This window comes from Antechinus flavipes, chromosome 4 (genome assembly GCF_016432865.1).
Source record: "Antechinus flavipes isolate AdamAnt ecotype Samford, QLD, Australia chromosome 4, AdamAnt_v2, whole genome shotgun sequence".
Classification (NCBI taxonomy): domain Eukaryota; kingdom Metazoa; phylum Chordata; class Mammalia; order Dasyuromorphia; family Dasyuridae; genus Antechinus; species Antechinus flavipes.
Genome location: NC_067401.1, coordinates 206291523 through 206308987, shown reverse-complemented (window position 1 = coordinate 206308987; position 17465 = coordinate 206291523). Strand labels below are relative to the sequence as shown.

General features: G+C 33.2%; 1 protein-coding gene across 4 annotated transcripts in view; it reads left to right on the top strand.

Annotated features, from left to right (window-relative positions):
• XPO5 (exportin 5) overlaps positions 1-17465 on the top strand; it is a 58481-nt gene that overhangs the window by 2591 nt on the left and 38425 nt on the right. For 2 of the 4 annotated variants that reach the window (XM_051997020.1, XM_051997022.1), the window contains 4 exons: positions 1160-1297; positions 1507-1689; positions 7750-7776; positions 8690-8875. In XM_051997020.1, the coding sequence (XP_051852980.1) occupies positions 1160-1297; positions 1507-1689; positions 7750-7776; positions 8690-8875 (534 nt within the window). Of the gene's footprint in view, positions 1-1159; positions 1298-1506; positions 1690-5063; positions 5189-7749; positions 7777-8689; positions 8876-17465 lie in introns of those variants that run through there. The other 2 variants (XM_051997021.1, XM_051997023.1) reach the window with 2 other exon arrangements.

Genomic DNA, 17465 nt, shown 5'->3' with positions numbered 1-17465 from the left:
TAAGGGTAGATTAGGCTGAGATGCAGCTTTATTAAAAAAATTATTTGGGGAATATGATGTGAAATTTTTTGTGTCATAAATTAACCAGTTCCACAGAATTAGATAACATTATAGGGATTTTACAATTCTTTGCGATGGGGAATGAGGACAGAAGGGCAGGGACATTGGTATTTCTATTCCCCAAAGGAAGAAGGTCCTGCCTGTGGGTTTTGGTTTTTTTTGGTAGTAGTGAAATAATTATTTTAAGCAGAGCAAGCCCTATAAAAACTGTATTTTTTCCCAAATTACTATAAATGTGTGAAACCAGTCTTGTTTCTTAAACTGTATTTAAATAGTGCTTCATAAATGCCATTCAAAGGGCTCTGTGCGTAAATGTTGCAGGAATAATTTAAAGTTTTCATCATTACCTCATATAATATTAACTTCTTTAAATGACCATTTCTTATGTTTGAGTCTAAACTTTTTAGATCTGACTTAAAATTCAGTGCACTCATTTTTCTGCTTTCTTTCACTATTATACTAATAGTTTACATTATGCAAGGTGTTTGTATTGGTAGGCTTAATCAAAAGAATCAATTTTGACCAAACCCTTGGAGGGAAAAATGTCCCTGGCTCTTTTTGTCATCAAATTGTTTTCATTCTTGTTAGTAAAAATTCTCACTTTGATTGCAGTTTCTCTGATTTAATATACAAACAACCTAAGTCTTAATAAGTACCTTTAAACTTCAGTGAGAATATAGCTATAATGGAACTGTTAATGAAGGATTATATTTCAAACATCAAATCTTCTATCTTATTTCCTAACTTAGTTTTTTTTTTTTTTTTTTTTTGGTTTGTTTTTTAATGCTCTCCTCACTTCCCATCTCCCATACTAAATTTCACTCCTTTTGTTCTTCCCCAAAACAGAAGGGAAGAAGTATGAGGAGAAATTCTATTATGTTTAAATAAAGAGAAGTATCAAACCATCCTGGTTCTGAGCACCAGTTATAATTTGATGAACTATTATGTGAATTTATGAGAAGAGATCATGGTGGAATTATAAAATTCTTTATATTCTTCTTTGGACATATATGTTCTTTTATTTAGCTAAAAATAACCCTGTTTTTTTCCTGTACTCTTATTGTTTAATGATTTTATATATGTATTGGCTCTTTTTCAGGGGACTCAAAATATTTTGGATGAAGAAAGTCACATTAAAGATGTTTTATCTAGAATTGTGGTGGAAATGATTAAGCGTGAATGGCCACAGCATTGGCCCGACATGTTGAAAGAATTGGACACCCTCTCCAAACAAGGGGTATGAAATATAACACCCAACTTATTTTTTAGTCTCTAAAAGATCTTCTTTAAAAACAACTATAGCTCATTTGAATATGAATGAAACACATGATTAATTTATTATAGTGATCTGTTACACTTTTTCCAAAATTTCAGGCTAGAAATAGCAGGTAGCTACAAGAAATCCCAGTACAGTCAGATTTACCTTATTTATTTTCATTGCTCTAGGAAACGCAGACAGAGCTAGTGATGTTCATCCTTCTTCGACTGGCAGAAGATGTAGTAACTTTTCAAACACTACCCCCTCAGAGAAGAAGGGACATCCAGCAAACACTAACCCAGAACATGGAAAAGATATTCAGCTTTCTACTTAATACCCTTCAACAGAATGTGAACAAATATCGGCGAATGGTAAGAGGAATTCCCTTGTTCCAGAGATGCAGCAAGTGTTCAGGAGGTGGTAAAGCATTTATGGATACAGTCTCTTAAGAATGGATAAAGAAAGCAAAAACCTTTTCATTAAGGCAAAATAAACTAGTTAATAAAGAATTTATTTGGAGTCTGGAAGATTTTGGTTTAAATTCTACTTCAAGCATTTAGTAGCTCTCTGACTCTCAGGGAATCATTTAACTTCTTTGGGCTTCAGTTCTTTCATTCATAAAATGAGGAGGTTGGATTCAGTGACCTCAAAAGTTTCTTCCAGCTCAAAATTTATGATTTTATGAACTGGAAATGACTTCCTTAAAATTTAGTGTCCAAACAATGGAATTGATGGGGGAAAGAAATCCTTTTCAGTAAGGAACCTAGACTTTGCTGTAAAGATAAAGATTTGTTTGAATAACCATTAAATACCCCTTGCATGCAAATCACTGTACTATTAACTAGATATTTAATATTTGGTTGACATTTTAATGTTTATTATTTGATAGTGGAAGTAGTATGCTCATCAAATTCATGAGCATTAATCCTTATTAATCCTGGTCTTTTGTTTTCTTTGATTCTTTTCCAAGAGTAGGAAAACTGTTGAGCTCATCTTTAGTCTTTGTTAAACTTTGGTATTTATTCTGCTGAGACTTCAACGCTGCAGGAAGGGATGAACTTAATATTGTCTTCTCATTAATCCTTATAGGTGATTTTAGTGGGAAGAGGCATTTTGATTGCCTAGTTTCTGGGACTCAAGAACATTCTGTAATGAAAGAGAATTTTAGTTATTTCCTTTAGCATTGTAAAACTTTGGTGCTATTAGCCATTTGATTAAGTATAAGAAGGGATGGAAAAGAGAATAAGTATTTAGCAAAGCACCTTACAAATCTTACTTCATTTAATTTCCAGATATCTTGATCTATAGGCTGTACACTAGAGGGTTTTGTTTTTTTGAGATAGGTTAAGTGACTTGCCTGGAGTCACACAGCTAGTAAGTGTCTGAGGTCAAATTTGAACTCATATCCTCCCAAATTCAGGACCAATGCTTTATTCACTGCTCCACCCAGCTGCCACTACTAATGAATGGTTTTAAAGGAAAATTTCAGAGAAAACATCATTTTAAGACCTCTTGGAAGGGAGAAAACTTTTTTGTTGTTTTTTGTTTTTAAATTTCACAAGCTTAGCCCACTGACAGAATGGAAATGGTGGGGTTTATTAACTAAATAACCCTTGAGGATTCGCCAGCTTTCTAGAAAGTATAGATTATTATGATTTATTTATTACAAAATTGAATTAATTGCCTGTTGTGAACTATGAATATAGGTTATTTTGTCCCTAGCGTAAAGTTTTATTTATAGTCTGAGAAGTATAATGATGTGGTTGTGACTTAGAGGATATTTTTCATTTGATAGTGGAATCCTTTAGACTAGATAAATTGGCATACAACGAGAAAGAAGATATTTCAACACTACAAAATGTATAGTCTATGAACATTATCTGGAAATTCTGCTTATTGATTGCAGTTTTCCGTTGTGCTAATGTCATTCTGGGGTAATTTTAGGGATAAATTTGATAGTAAGTTAACAGGTATTTTTTATGTACCAAGCACTGTACTAAGCACTGGAAATATAAACACAAGTAGAAAGAACAATATTTCTTGCCCTCAAGAACCTTATATTCTGATAACAGAAAAATATAGGTAAAAGGAAGTTGCAAAGGTAGAGAGAGAAGAGGATGGCAGAAGAAGTCCTGAATTGAGCTTAGAAGTGAAACATGACTGTTGAGAGGCATAAGAAAGAACTATCCAATCAGAGAGAGAGGCTACAGGGACAGAGAATACTTCCAGTGTGGTAATTCCAGGGCCAGAGAGAGAATTCAACATACAGAACTGGGACAAGATAGAAAAATACACTGAATGCAGAACTGTTTTATTTTAAATATTTAGAGTCTTCAGTTTTAAGGGAAAGGCTTTCAATTATCTTTAAAATGTATTCTTTAAGGATAATCTGCTTCACCTTCCAAATTTAGTATTGTTGTTGAGCTTTGGACAGTAGTTTTCAGATATTTTGAAATCCAAAATATCCAAAATTATAGTCCCTAGTCTTGTGGTTGAGCAAGGGACAATAGAATAGATGCCACATAGAGCAAGTAATAGGGAGAGGCAATAAAGTAGAATGAATGTGGTCAGGAAAATCTGAATTTTAATATAGTAAGTCACATGTCTTAGTTTTTCTTATTTGAGTGTGTTAGACTTGATCTATAAGATCTCTTCCAGCTCTAAACTTATGATCCTGATATTTCTGTGCCTTCCGTTTTAATTTCTTCATTTTCTAAGGCTTTTACTTGAATGTTGTGCCCTAGCAATTGCAACACTCATCTCCTATACATTTAGAATGTTGCAATTCACTCAAACTTTGTTCCCACTTCCAGATTAGGACAATTCTTAGATATTGGAAAATAGTGCTTAGCATAATTGATTGCACATTAATTAAGAATGAGATTGACCGTAAGGCACAAGTATCATGTACTGTCATTCTTACTCTTGTCCACTACCAAAGACCTGGAAAATCAAAGAAAATAGTAGAAGTGCAGCAAGAGAAAAGTTAGGGGCAATACTTTGAGACCTTATCCATCATATTATCACTCCTGTAGATGTCGCTCATTATCAGTATTCCCCTAGTAAAAGGAACATGTATCTTACTCTTATAATTGCATGGGACAGTTATGTGGCAAAGTGAATAGAGTACTGGGCCTAGAGTCAGAAGAGTCATCTTCGTGAGTTCAAATCCAATCTCAGACACTTAACTAACTCTAACTCTGAGCAAGTCACTTAATCGTCTTTGCTTCAGATTTCTCATCTATAAAATGAGCTGGAGAAATGGCAAACCAGTCCAGTATCTTTTCCCAAAAAAAATCCAAATGGAGTCATGATTACAGAGATTTGGATATAATTAAAACGACCAAACAACAACAAAATTAATTGTTGGTGAAAAGTTTTGAAGAAGATAGAAGCCATCTGACATGAGCTTCTTTTCCCCTATTATATAACTTGGGAATCTCTCGCACTGTTCCTGTTCTAGATTGATATGGCCCTTTGCAAAAGCCAAGTCTTTGAGGAATCCTGATCCTGTTTTCACTTAAGCATCCTATCTTCTCTTGTTAATCTTGAATCTCTTCTTATGTAATGAATGCTCTTTTGGGGTCCCCAAGCTTAAAAAAATACAAAAACATGGAAAAAACCCTTCACTTGACCCTACTTTTTCTTTGAGCTATTACCACTTAGATTCATTTCCTTTTCTCCTGTTCATTTCTCATCCCCTTGCAGTCTTGACTTCAGGCTCCAACATTCAACTGAAAATGCTCTCTCCAAAACCATGCATCTCTAAATTGCTAAATCTAATAGACTTTTCTCAGTCTTCATTCTTCTTAACATCCCTGCAGTTTTTGACACTGTTGAGGACCACCTCTTCAGGAGAGTCTCCTTCAGGTTTGTTATTTGAGTTTTTTGGTGTGGTTTTTTTTTTTTTTAATTGTTATTTCCTAATTCTTCTCTCTCTGATCTCTTCTCATTCTCCTTTGCTGGATCCTCACCTATTTCCTGTTCCCTTATTATCGGTATTCTCTAAGACTCAGCCCTAGGTCCTCTTCTCCACCTGCTTTTAGTGATTGCATCAGTTCCCATGGGGTCGCTCATTTCCATATAGAGAAATCCCAAATTTATATATCTTAAGTCTAATCTCTTCTGATCTGTAGTTCCTTATTACCAATTGCATTCGGAATGTCTATATCCCCAATTCAAAGTTTTAACATATCTAAAACAGAGTTAATTATCTTCTTCCATTCCCCAACTCGGCTTACATCTTCCTCAGACTTCTTTGTTTCTACTGAAAGCACTATGATCCATCTAGTCACCCAAGTTTACAAACCTCTCACTCTCATCCAATCATCCATCAAGTCACATCAGTTCTATCTGCATCATATCTCCCATCCATTCCACTTTCTCCACTCAAATGACTCCAAGGTAACTCATTCTTTCAGTCCATAGCCTAAACTATAGTAACTGCTTATTAATTGAGCATTGATTGATCTTTAGGCTTTTTTCAAATACATCTTCCACACAACTGCCCAAATAATATTCTGAAACTCTTCCTAAGTTCTTTGAAATTGTGGTTGGTCATTGTGTTGATTAGAGTTCCTAAGTTCTTCAGTTGATTATCTTTACAATATTGCTATTGTGTAAATTTTTCTTGTGGTTCCGCTTGCTTCATTGTATAGCAGTTTATACAAAGCTTTCCAGGTTTTTCTGAAGCCATTTCCTTCCTTGCTTCTTACAGCACAATAGTATTTTGTCACATTCCATTTCTCAGTTGATTGTCATCCCATCAATTTCCAATTCTTTGCCACCACAAAGAAGAGCTGCTATAAATATTTTTGAATATATAGGTCTTTTACCTCTTTCTCTGATTTCTTTATGGCATAGAAATAGTATATTATTTAACCAAAAGATATGTACAGTTTTATGGGTGTGGTTCCACAGTCCAGTCTACCTCTTCCCATGTTTCTATGTATTTCACATATCAGCCAAACTGTCCTGCTTGCCATTCCCCTAACTCAGCCCATTTTCTATTTCCATGCTTCCCTGCTTCCCCAAATTTATGGAAGGCATTCCCTTCATATCTAACTCTTGAAATCCCCATCTTCCCTCAGGATTAAATTTATTTGTTAGCATCTATCTTTTTTTACATTTTTATTTTTTTATCCTTAATTTAAGTGAATATTATATAAAATGAGCCATCATTATGTTGTAAAGTAAAAGAGGATTATACATGAAATTCTGAGTCTCTTATGTTGAGCCTGTTTTTCTTTTTAAAACATGATAAAACTATCATATAACTTTTCTTGATTAAAGCTTTTTATTTTCAAAATACGCATAGATAATTTCCAACATTCATCTTTGTAAAACCTTGTGTTCCAAAGTTTTTTTCCTTTCCTTCCCCCACTCCCTCTCCTGGATAGCAAATAATCCAATATATGTTAAACATGTGCAGTTCTAATTGTGCCATGAAAAATCAGGTCAAAAAGGAAAAAAATGAAAAAAAAAAAAAAAACACAAGCAAACAACAATAAAAAAGGTAAAAACCTTATGTTGTGAACTTAGTTCCCTCAAGTCCTCTCTCTGAATACAGATAGCCCTCTTCATCATAAGACCATTGGAATTGGTCCATCATGTAACTTTTCAAAGCTGTCCTAGTTGCCTGTAATTTCCTCTGCTCTTCTTTTTATTATTTTTTTGAAAAAGGGAAACTCTTAAGATTCTTAGTTTCCCACTTCTTTCATCATATTAAAAAAAAATAAAAAGTAAAAGTTTTGTAACAATATCATGTATTCAAGCAAAACAGAATCACTCTTTAGCCATGTTAGAAAAATGTATGTCTTATTCAGCATCCCATTTCTGTCTGGATACTGTCTACTTTTCTTTTCTTGTCTTTTCTAAAATCCCTAGTTCTTGGCATTTGCTGTCATCCAATCATCTTGAATTTGCTAACCTGTTTTCTTTGTAATCTTGAGAGCAGGAAGTATTTTTCATTTCTGTCTTATCATTTTTATTTCCATAACCCAACAGAATGGTTTTCATATTTTTTAGTTGAATATGGTTGAATTTGGTCACAGAGTTAAAAGTTATTTCTTTTTTGTTGTTGTTGAGGAAGAATTCATGATGAAATAAATTTTATCTTTTGGTGATGAAAAGTTAAAAATCCAAATTTTTGCTTATTAGTTTATATACAATATAGATTTAAACATACTTATTAATTGAATATATTTTGGAAGTTACTAAAATGTAGCATAGTTTCGCTTCCAATACTATAACTTTTCAGAAGGGCATTATCCTGAGGGATAAAGAATAAAATGTATTAAATAGATTTTAAACCTCAAGATTTTTCAAAGGTGGATTTTCACCTTTGGATTGGGGAAATAAGGAAGATTGTTGCACAATCATTTACTGTGATGAAGTAGATCCTTATTCCTTTTTTTTTTCCCTTTCCCCAGAAAACAGATACTTCCTTGGAGCCAAAGGTAAGCAGTATAGAGTATAGGGAAACAGCTTAGAATCCTTGTAGAAAAATTCTTTAGTATGTGCATTTATAAGTAATAATTAGAAGTAATTCTAGGTAATGGAGGACTTGGTTTCGGCAGTGTCAACCAATCATCTCACAGATCTCTGTTTCTTTAGTCTTAGATAAAAGTATATTGTTTGGAATTTGTTGAGAAAACATGGTTTTGTTGTTGTGGGGTTTTTTATTTGTCTTGTTTTATTTTTTCAATAGTATTTTTACAATTACATGTAAAAGGTAGCTTTCAACAATCATTTTTACAAGATTTTGAGTTCCAATTTTTTTTTTTCTCCCTGATTATCTCCCATCTTCTCAAGACAGCAAGCAATCTGATGTAGGTTATATGTGTACCATTGTTTTGAACATTTTCCATTAATCATGTTGGAAAAGAAAAATCAGAACAAAGGGAGAAAATCTACAAGAAAGAAAAGGCAAACAACAAAAAAAGGTGTCACTATTGATCCACTTGGGAAAACAGATTTGTTGACAATAATTATCAATATGAATTTATAGAGTTTATAGAACTGCCATCATTGAAGTATCTGTATTTGAGGAAGAAACTTCTAAATTCCCTGCCAACTATTAGAAATAAAAGGAATCATCTTTTTCAAGTAAAATTAGAAATGAGTCAGCTGTAACTAAGACTTACCAAACATTAATTAACATCTACTCTGTGCAAGGAAGTTATACTACAAAGATGAAAAGTATAGCTCCAAAGAGTTAAAGGCAGAATATTTTATGTGTGCATATAAGTATGTGTGTTCACAATGAGGTATAGTGTGGTTGAGATAAAGTGTTCTGGAGTAAAAGGAGGGAGTAAAAATCTTTTTAGCTAAGAGGCATTATTTCATTTGCATATTTATTTTCCTGTTTAGGCCCAGGCTAACTGCAGGGTAGGAATAGCAGCACTCAATACCCTGGCAGGCTACATTGACTGGGTGGCCATGAACCATATTACAGCTGAAAATTGCAAACTCCTGGAAATGCTATGCTTGCTTCTGAATGAACCTGAACTTCAAGTAGGAGCAGCTGAATGTCTTCTAATTGCAGTCAGCAGGAAGGTATGTTGTTTCCTAGTTAAAAGATGTTTCTTCGGCATTTATGATATCCAGGACGCTGTACTGGTTACTGAAACTGCAGTGATCAAATAAAATAGGCTTTGCCCTCAAGGTAAAATATATAGGTTGCTGTAAAAGCAACCTATAGGTATGTGTATAAAAATATAAAGAATAATAATTCTAATATAACTGCAAAGGAGGTTAGAACCAAGATCTATAGGAAACTCAAGTAGGATGAGATTTTTTTTTTTTTAGCTAGGGGTGAAGATATAGGAGAGACTTATGAAAGAAATGTCAGCTAAGTTCAGGTTTGAAACAAAGGAGAGATTTCAGCAGAAAGAAAGAGGAAAGGGAATAAGGAAAACAGATGTCTGTTTTAATCATGCAAAGATAAAAACAAAAAGATATTAAAAAACAGTAAATAATTTCATTTGGTCAGAATGTTGAATGGAGGAAAAAAAAGTATAGTATGAGATCCTGGAAAAGCAGATTTTGGAGGCCTACAAATAGCCAGGCTAAGCAATTTGGATTTCATCTGTTAGGCAGTAAAAACCTATTAAGCATAACAAGAGAATGAAGTGATAAGAACTGTGCCTTAAAAAGGTAATCCATCAGCAGTATAAAGGGTAGATTAGAATAAGGATAGACTGTAGTTGAGATGACCAGTTTGGTTTTTTACTGGTAATCCAAGCCAGAATTAATGAAGACCAGAACTAGAATATTGGCAGTGCAAGTAGAAAGGAAGGGATTGATTTGAAATAGTAGAATTGATAGGTTTGGGCAGTTGCCTGGATATGAGTGAAAAGGACATTAACTAAGCTGAAGTTGAGTAAAAAGGGTGATGATTTCATCATTGGAAATAATAAAAAGCAGGTTTTGTATGAAAGGTATATTCAATTTTAGGCCTATGATCTTGAGGTATTTGTTGTACTTCAAGGTGGAAAAGACCAACTAGCAAATAGAACTGTGTCATTGTGACTCTCAGCTCATAGAGGAGTCTTCTGAATATAGGTGATCATTAAAATCAATAGTGATCAATGTGATACCCCAGGGAAAATTTATATAAAGAGAAAGATGGTCAAGAGCAAAGCCTTAGGGTTTTGAAAGAAAAAGTCCTATTGTACTCAAAAACAAGGAAGCACTGCTTATGACTTTGTTTCACAGTTTGATCCAAGTACATCTGTGCCCTTCCTCATCCTTCCCCTAACCCTAAAACTAGATAGTGAGTTGGATGAAATGAATAAACCATGGAAAAGTCTGAATTATATGAGAAAATGTATTGGAGAAAATACCCAGGAATAAATCCTGAGTAGTATAACTGCCTCAAAGTCCAAATAATATCTTTCTCAGGAAAAAAATAATCCTGGCTAAAGGGACTGCAGGAGTACCTGAAAGATGTGAAACAAAGTACAGAAAGGAAAAGCTAGAGTGGAAAGGATAGCAAGGACACCTTTAGAACAGATGGTGAGAAGTCTCAATGAAGAATGAATGCCCTGAAATTTAGATTGGGACAGATAATACAACTCAATGAGACAACAAGAAATAATCAAAGAAAAATTTTAAATATAAGAAAATTATCAGACTGTCTGAAAACTATCAGGGAAAAAAATCTATATGCCATATTTCGAAAAATTACAAGAGAAAACTTCCCAGAACTCTTAGAGCCAGAGGACAAAGTAAAAATAGAGAATACTATTTATGAATACCTAGGAATGAGCCAAAAGAGAAAGCTTTCAGAGCAAAGAAAAATACAAATAGCCAAAAATGATGTTCAGATATCAACAAGCCACAATAAGGTTCACATCACATTTAGCACTGGTCAGCAGTAATGATGGGATGACTGAATATAATATTGCAAAAATGATAAAGGTTTAAAATCAAGAGTAGCCTATTCAGCAAACCTAAGTGTAATGTTACAGGGAAGGAAATGAGTTTTTAATAAAATAGAATATTTCTAGGCATTCCTGATAAAAAGACTCAAACTGAGCCAACATTTTCAAATGGAAATGCAGCTACCAAAAGAAACTAAAAAGGTACGCATGTTTATGATGAATTATTCACATGTTAACAGGAGAGAAAAAAAAGAAAAGTCTTAGAACTAGTGTCTTTAAAGGTCAGAGAAAAGGTTAAAAATGACATGGTCTTTGGATGATTTCTTTCTTAGGAAAAGACACATGAAATGTGTAAGGGACAATACTGAAGAACAAAAAGACACATGAAATGTGTAAGGGACAATACTGAAGACCAAATGAAGGGGAGGGAAATCACTTGTGTGATACAGAAATAGATAATGAAAAGATTGAAGAGAAGGAAATGAGAAGGAACAGGAATCCTATCAGTCTTTTATCTGAATCAAACAGGAAAGATAGAACAAAATTACACACATTTACATGTACACACATCTCATTGTTGAAATACTTTCAACTCAGAAGGGAAATAAGAGGAAACTGGGACAAAGGGAGGCATTTAAAATCATGATCACAAGTATCAGGAAAACTTTTTTACTATTATTATGAAAAGAGCCATAAAAACAAAGAGAATACAATGACAAGAGATACACAATTAACAAACGTTTGTGACTGTGCCTGAAAATAGCAGAATGAATTAAAAACCAGAATCTACCAAAAACACAAATGAAGTACAAAGAGCAAAGGTTGTAATGGAGAAATATTAGGTTTTTGGTTTTTTCCCAATAAAATTGAGATTAAGCAAAAAGGCCTTTTTCTCTACTATTTCATAGTGCTAGAAATGAAAGTTATTTGCAATAAGACAGGAAAAAAGAAATTGAGGTAATAACATAGGTGAAGAGATAGCAAAACTATTGCTTTTTGCAAGTATGATGAATTTTTAGAAAAACCTAAAATTACCAAGAAATTGAAACAACAAATCTATAAAAATTATTAGCATTCCTTTGTGTTATCAAAAAAACCCAGGAGGAATAGATATAAAGTGAAATTCCATTTAAAATATCTACAGAAGCATATATTTGCAAGTATGTCTAAGTTGCAACCAGGATTTATATTAAACTAGAAGACATTTTACAGAAATAAAGACCTAAATAATTGAAGAATTATTTAATTGTTTTATTATCATTAATTGCTTATGAAAAGGTCAAGTCAATATAATAAACACTATCCCAAACATGCCTATATTAACTTACTTTTTCAATGCAGTCCCAATTGAACCAGCAAAGAAATATTTTATAGAACTAGAAAAAAAATCATAATGAAATTTGGTGCAAAGGAATAAAAGATCAAGAATATCAAGGGTAAAAATTGAGAAGGAAGGGTTATCAGTACTAAATTTCAAAAAACTTACAGTAATCATTAGAGATAGATCAGTGGAACAGATTAGATATAAATCAGGCAAAAACAGAGGAATATATTGTTTGTTCAATTCAAAGACCCAGTTATTGGGGAAAGGAATCAACTGTTCAAGAGAAACTGTTGGGGAAACTGGATAGCAAGGCAAAAATGAGGTTTAGACTGGCATCCCACTGTAAACTAAAATAAGTTTCTAAAGAATACATGACCTAGACATAAAAGGTCCTATCGTAACAGATTAGTGGAAACAGGAAAAACTTTTTAGTTAGGGAAAGAATTCATTACTTAGCAAGTGACAGGAATGGGCACTTTTGATTATATGAAACTTAAGTTTTTGCTAAAACAGCTAAATGTATCAAAAATTAGAAGGAAAACGACAGGAAAATATTTTGCATTAGTTTTCTCCAAGTTATATTAGAAACTGATTCACATGTATAAGACTTAAGAATTGTTCCATAATCCATAAATAAAAGGATATGATACCCTGGCATGGATTCTGTCAATCCAAAGTTATTATTAAATAAAATAAAATTTTAAAAAAAAAAGGATATGAACAGGTAGTTTTCAAAGCAAGAGTCCAAACTTTAAACAGCCACATAAAAAATTGCTCTAATTAGAGAAATGCATATTATGACAACTTCAAAGTTCTGCCTCATAACCATCAGACTAGCAAACATGGAAAAAAACAAAAGGAAATAAGTTGGCAGAGTTGTGTCATAGTATATAGGCATGTGGTGCCCTGGCTGCAGCCTGTCCCACCCATAGATTCAAATGCAGAAAAGCTTTGAAGTTTATTTTTCATATTTGTAATGAGCTCATTGTTTAATGGGGAGGTGATGAGAGAGGTTAGTAAAAGAATAGAACACAAAAAATATTTATACCATGATATTACTCTAACTTTCAATATAATTTATTTCTATGCAATGGTTATTCTATGTATTTCAGTTCCTTTCTGTTAGCTATTATTGTTGTTCAGAATGAATGGGGAATATTTTAACAACTGAAAGTATTGTGTTAAAGAGGTAAAAGGAGAATAGTATTTAAACAGAACAATGGAGTTTGATATTTTAGGAGAACAAATGAGACCAAGATGGCCAAGTGTCAGGAAGCGGTGCAGCCCAGCTCTTCTCCGTAAAACTCCTCCGCACATCTAAGAAATGCAGTGATAGGGACATCTCCAAAAAGTTCTGCCAGGTCAGCTCAAGTCAGCATAGGAAAACTGATCTTAGAGACACAGAGTTCAGTTAGACATTGCTCATGTGTAGAGTACTTCAGAGACCAAGGATAGGCTGTATACTAGGACAAGAGGAAATCCCAGACTCATCCCTGGGCTCTGTCAGCCCTATAGTGCTTCAAATGACAGGTGTGGAAAATCAAAGAAGAGATTAATAAAATAGGAAGTAAGAAAATTATTGAGCTTGGAACTGCCTTATAGGAAAAAATAAATAAATAAACCATTAGTTAATTTGATTAAAAAAAAAAAAAAAAGAAAACCAAATTGCCAGTATCAAACATGAAAAAGGTGAATTTACCACCAATGAAAATGAAATTAAAGCAATTATAAATTGCCCAGATTAACAGAAGACAATCCCATCTTAGAAAAAGAAGCTGAACAAGTCATCACTAAATTCCCTAAGAAAAAGACCCCATGGCTAGATAGATTTACAAGTAAATTCTACCAAACATTTAAAGAACAATTAATTCCAATACTATAGAGACTATTTGAAAAAATAGTCAAAGAAGTCCTGCCAAATTCCTTTTATGACATAAATGTGGTGCTGATAACCTAAACCAGGAAGAGGTGAGAACAAAGAAATTTGTAAGCCAATTTCCCTAATGAATGTTGATGCAAAAGTTTTGTATAAAATACTAGCAAAGAGACAATAGCAATATATCAGAAAGATCATACACTATGTGTGTGGTATTTAGACCAGGAATTACAGGGCTGGTTCAATATTAAGGAAAACTACCAGCATAATTGACCCTATCAATAACAAAAGCAATGAAAATCATAAGATTATCTCAGTAGAAATATACAATACTCATTCCTATTCACCCTAGAAAGCATATATATAAATAGAGCTTTTCTTAAAAATAATAAGTAGAATCTGTTTAAAGAAAGTATTAACTGTAATGGGATAAGTTAGAAGCCTTCCCAGTAAAATCAGGGATAAAGTAAGGATATCCATTATCGCCACTCTCCTATATTTTACTGAAAATGCTAACTATAATATTGAGAAGAAAAAGAAGTTGAAGGAATCAAAATAGGCAGTAAGAAAACAAAACTTACCCTTTGCAGATGATATGATGGTATACTTAGAGAATTAGCTAAAAAACTGGTTGATATTAGCAACTTTAGCCAAGAAAAAAATTTTTCTGGTATTTTTAAATACACATTTTTTTATGAATCATGTTGGGAGAGAAAAATCAGAACAAAAGGAAAACCACAAGAGAGAAAAAAAAAAACAACAGAAAAAAGCAAACATAGCATATGTTGACATTCAATCTCCATAGTTGTTCTGGATACAGATGGTGTTTTCTATCCAAAGTTTATTGGGATTGCCTTGGATCAATGAACCACTGAGAAGAACCAAGTCTTTCATAGTTGATCATTGTACAATTTTGCTATTGTTGTGTACAATGTGTGACTGGTTCTACTTATTTTGCTTAACATCAGTTCATGTAAATCTTTCTGTGCCTTTCTATAATTAGCTTGGCCATCATTTTTTATAGAACAGTATATAATATAATATTATATACATATATGTAGGTGCGTAATACAAAATAAAACTAAAATAATATTATATATAATATATAAAATTTTCCATTTCCTTCATATACCACAACTTATGCAGCCATTCCCCAAGTGATGGACATCTACTCATTTTCCAATTTTTTGTTACCACAAAAAGCTGCTACAAACATTTTTGCATATGTGAGTCTTTGTCTCTCCTTTATGATTTCCTTGGGATACAAACCCAGTAGTGACAGTGATAGGTCATAAGGTGTATATAATTTTATAGGCTTTTGCGTATAGTTCCAAATTGCTCTCCAGAATGTTTGGATCATTTTACAACTCCACTTACAATGCATTAGTTTTCCCAAATCCTCTCCAACATTTATCATTATCTTTTCTGGTCATCTTAGCCAATCTTACAGCTGTGTAGCGGTACCTCAGAGTTGTTTTAATTTGTATTTCTCTAATCAATACTGATTTAGAACATTTTTTCCATAAGACTATAGATGGCTTTAATTTTATTTTCATCATCTAAAAATTATAACTTTAGCAAAATTGCAAGATATAAAATAAGCCCACATAAATCATCAAAATTTTTATTATTAAGAAAGTCCAGCAGCACGAGTTATAGAAATTCTACTTAAAATAATGTATACTGTGTAAAATTACCTGCTAAAACAAACTCTGGAACTACATTAACACTATTGCAAAACATTTTTCACACAAAGTCAGATCTAAAAATATCTATTGTTCATGGGTAAGCTGAACCAATATAATAGAAATGATAATTCTACCCAAATAAATTTACTTATTCAATGCTATACCAATCAGATTACCAACAAAATTCATCGGAAAGAACAAAAGGTCAAGAATAGCAATTCGTGAAAAAAAAGGTGAAGGAAGATGGCCTGGTCATATCACATCTCAAACTAAGTGGAAATCTGCTAAGAAATAGAGTGGTGCCTCAGAGGAAGAGATTAGGTACACAAGATACATTAGTAAGTGACCATAGTGATCTAGTGTGTTGGATAAACCCAAAGATGCCAGCTTTGGGACAAGAACTCATTATTTGACTAAGACTATTATAAAATTGAGACACTAATACACTATTAGAGTTGTAAACTCTATGATGGAACCATTCTGGAGAGCAACCTGGAACTATGCCCAAAGGGCTATAAAACTGAGGCAGTACTCTTTGATCCAACAATACCACTCTTGGGTCTATATTCCAAAGAGATCAAAGGGAAATGAATCTATTTATACAAAAATATTTTATAGCAGCTCTTTTTGGGGTGGTGAAGAATGGGAAAAGGAAGGGATTTTTATCAATTGGGGGATGACTATTGTACTATGAGAAATAATGACCAGACTAAAATATTAGAAAAACCTGGAAAGATATATATGAATTGGTATTAAAAAAAAAAAAAAGTGAGTAGAACCAGAAAAGTATTATAAACAAAAATAGCAGTAGTGTTCAGTGATTAACTGTGAGTGATTTAGCTATTCTCAGCAATAGTGGTCTGAGACAATACTGAAGAACTTTGGTTGAAAAATGCTCTCCACCTCTAAAGAAAGAACTGATGGAGTCTGAATGCAAGAATTAATAGAGTCTGAGTAGAGATTGAAACATACTGTTTTTTACTTTTTCATTTTTCTTGGGTGGTTTTGGTTTGTTTTTTTTTTTTTTTTTGGAGGAGGGGATCTGTGTTTTCTTTTGCAACGTGGCTATCAGCTTGTTTACTGTCTAAGGGAGCTAATTTGGAATTCAATTTTTTTTTTTTTATGAAATGTTTAAAAATGTCTTGGAATTGGGGAAAAATAAAATATTTTAATTTTAAAAAGGAATGACAAGTCTGAACTGGTAGCTTTGTCACTCACTAGTCTATTCTGGCTTATAGACCCAGGTCAACCTCTGAAGGAAACCTGTGCCTAAGTTTGGTGTTATCAAATAGGAAGGCCCCAGAAGTTCAGGAGCTGGCAGCAGCCTAGGGCTTAGACCTCAGGGACATTAATCCTGGAGAGGAATAACTAGAGTAGGAATTTTAAACCAAGGTGGAACTTGGAATTCTGTCACTGAGGTAACAGAGTTTTCCAGCCAATTGATGAGCGAAGTCCAGCAGCATGTGGTCTTGTTCAGACCTAAACTCGGGCCAAGATCTTGCAGAATTCAAACCAGGGAGACAGTATATCAGAAATCAGGGCAAAGTGCCCTACATCAGATCACTTTGACAATGAAAGCTTCAAGGTCCCCAATCTGGCCCTGAGATCCTGGAATAACAAAACACTCAGTATTCTCAACAGAGCAACAAGACTAGCCATTGGCATCTAGAGAGAGAACTATTGAGACTGAATATGAATCTTATGATATTTTTTTCCTTTTTGCTCTGATTTATTTCTTGTGCAACTGACGGGGGGGGGGGGGAGTAAGAAAGGGACGAAGAATAATTTGGGACACAAAGTTTTACAAAAATGAATATTGAAATCTGTCTTTACATGTATTTGGAAAATAAAATACTATTGAAAAAAAATTTTA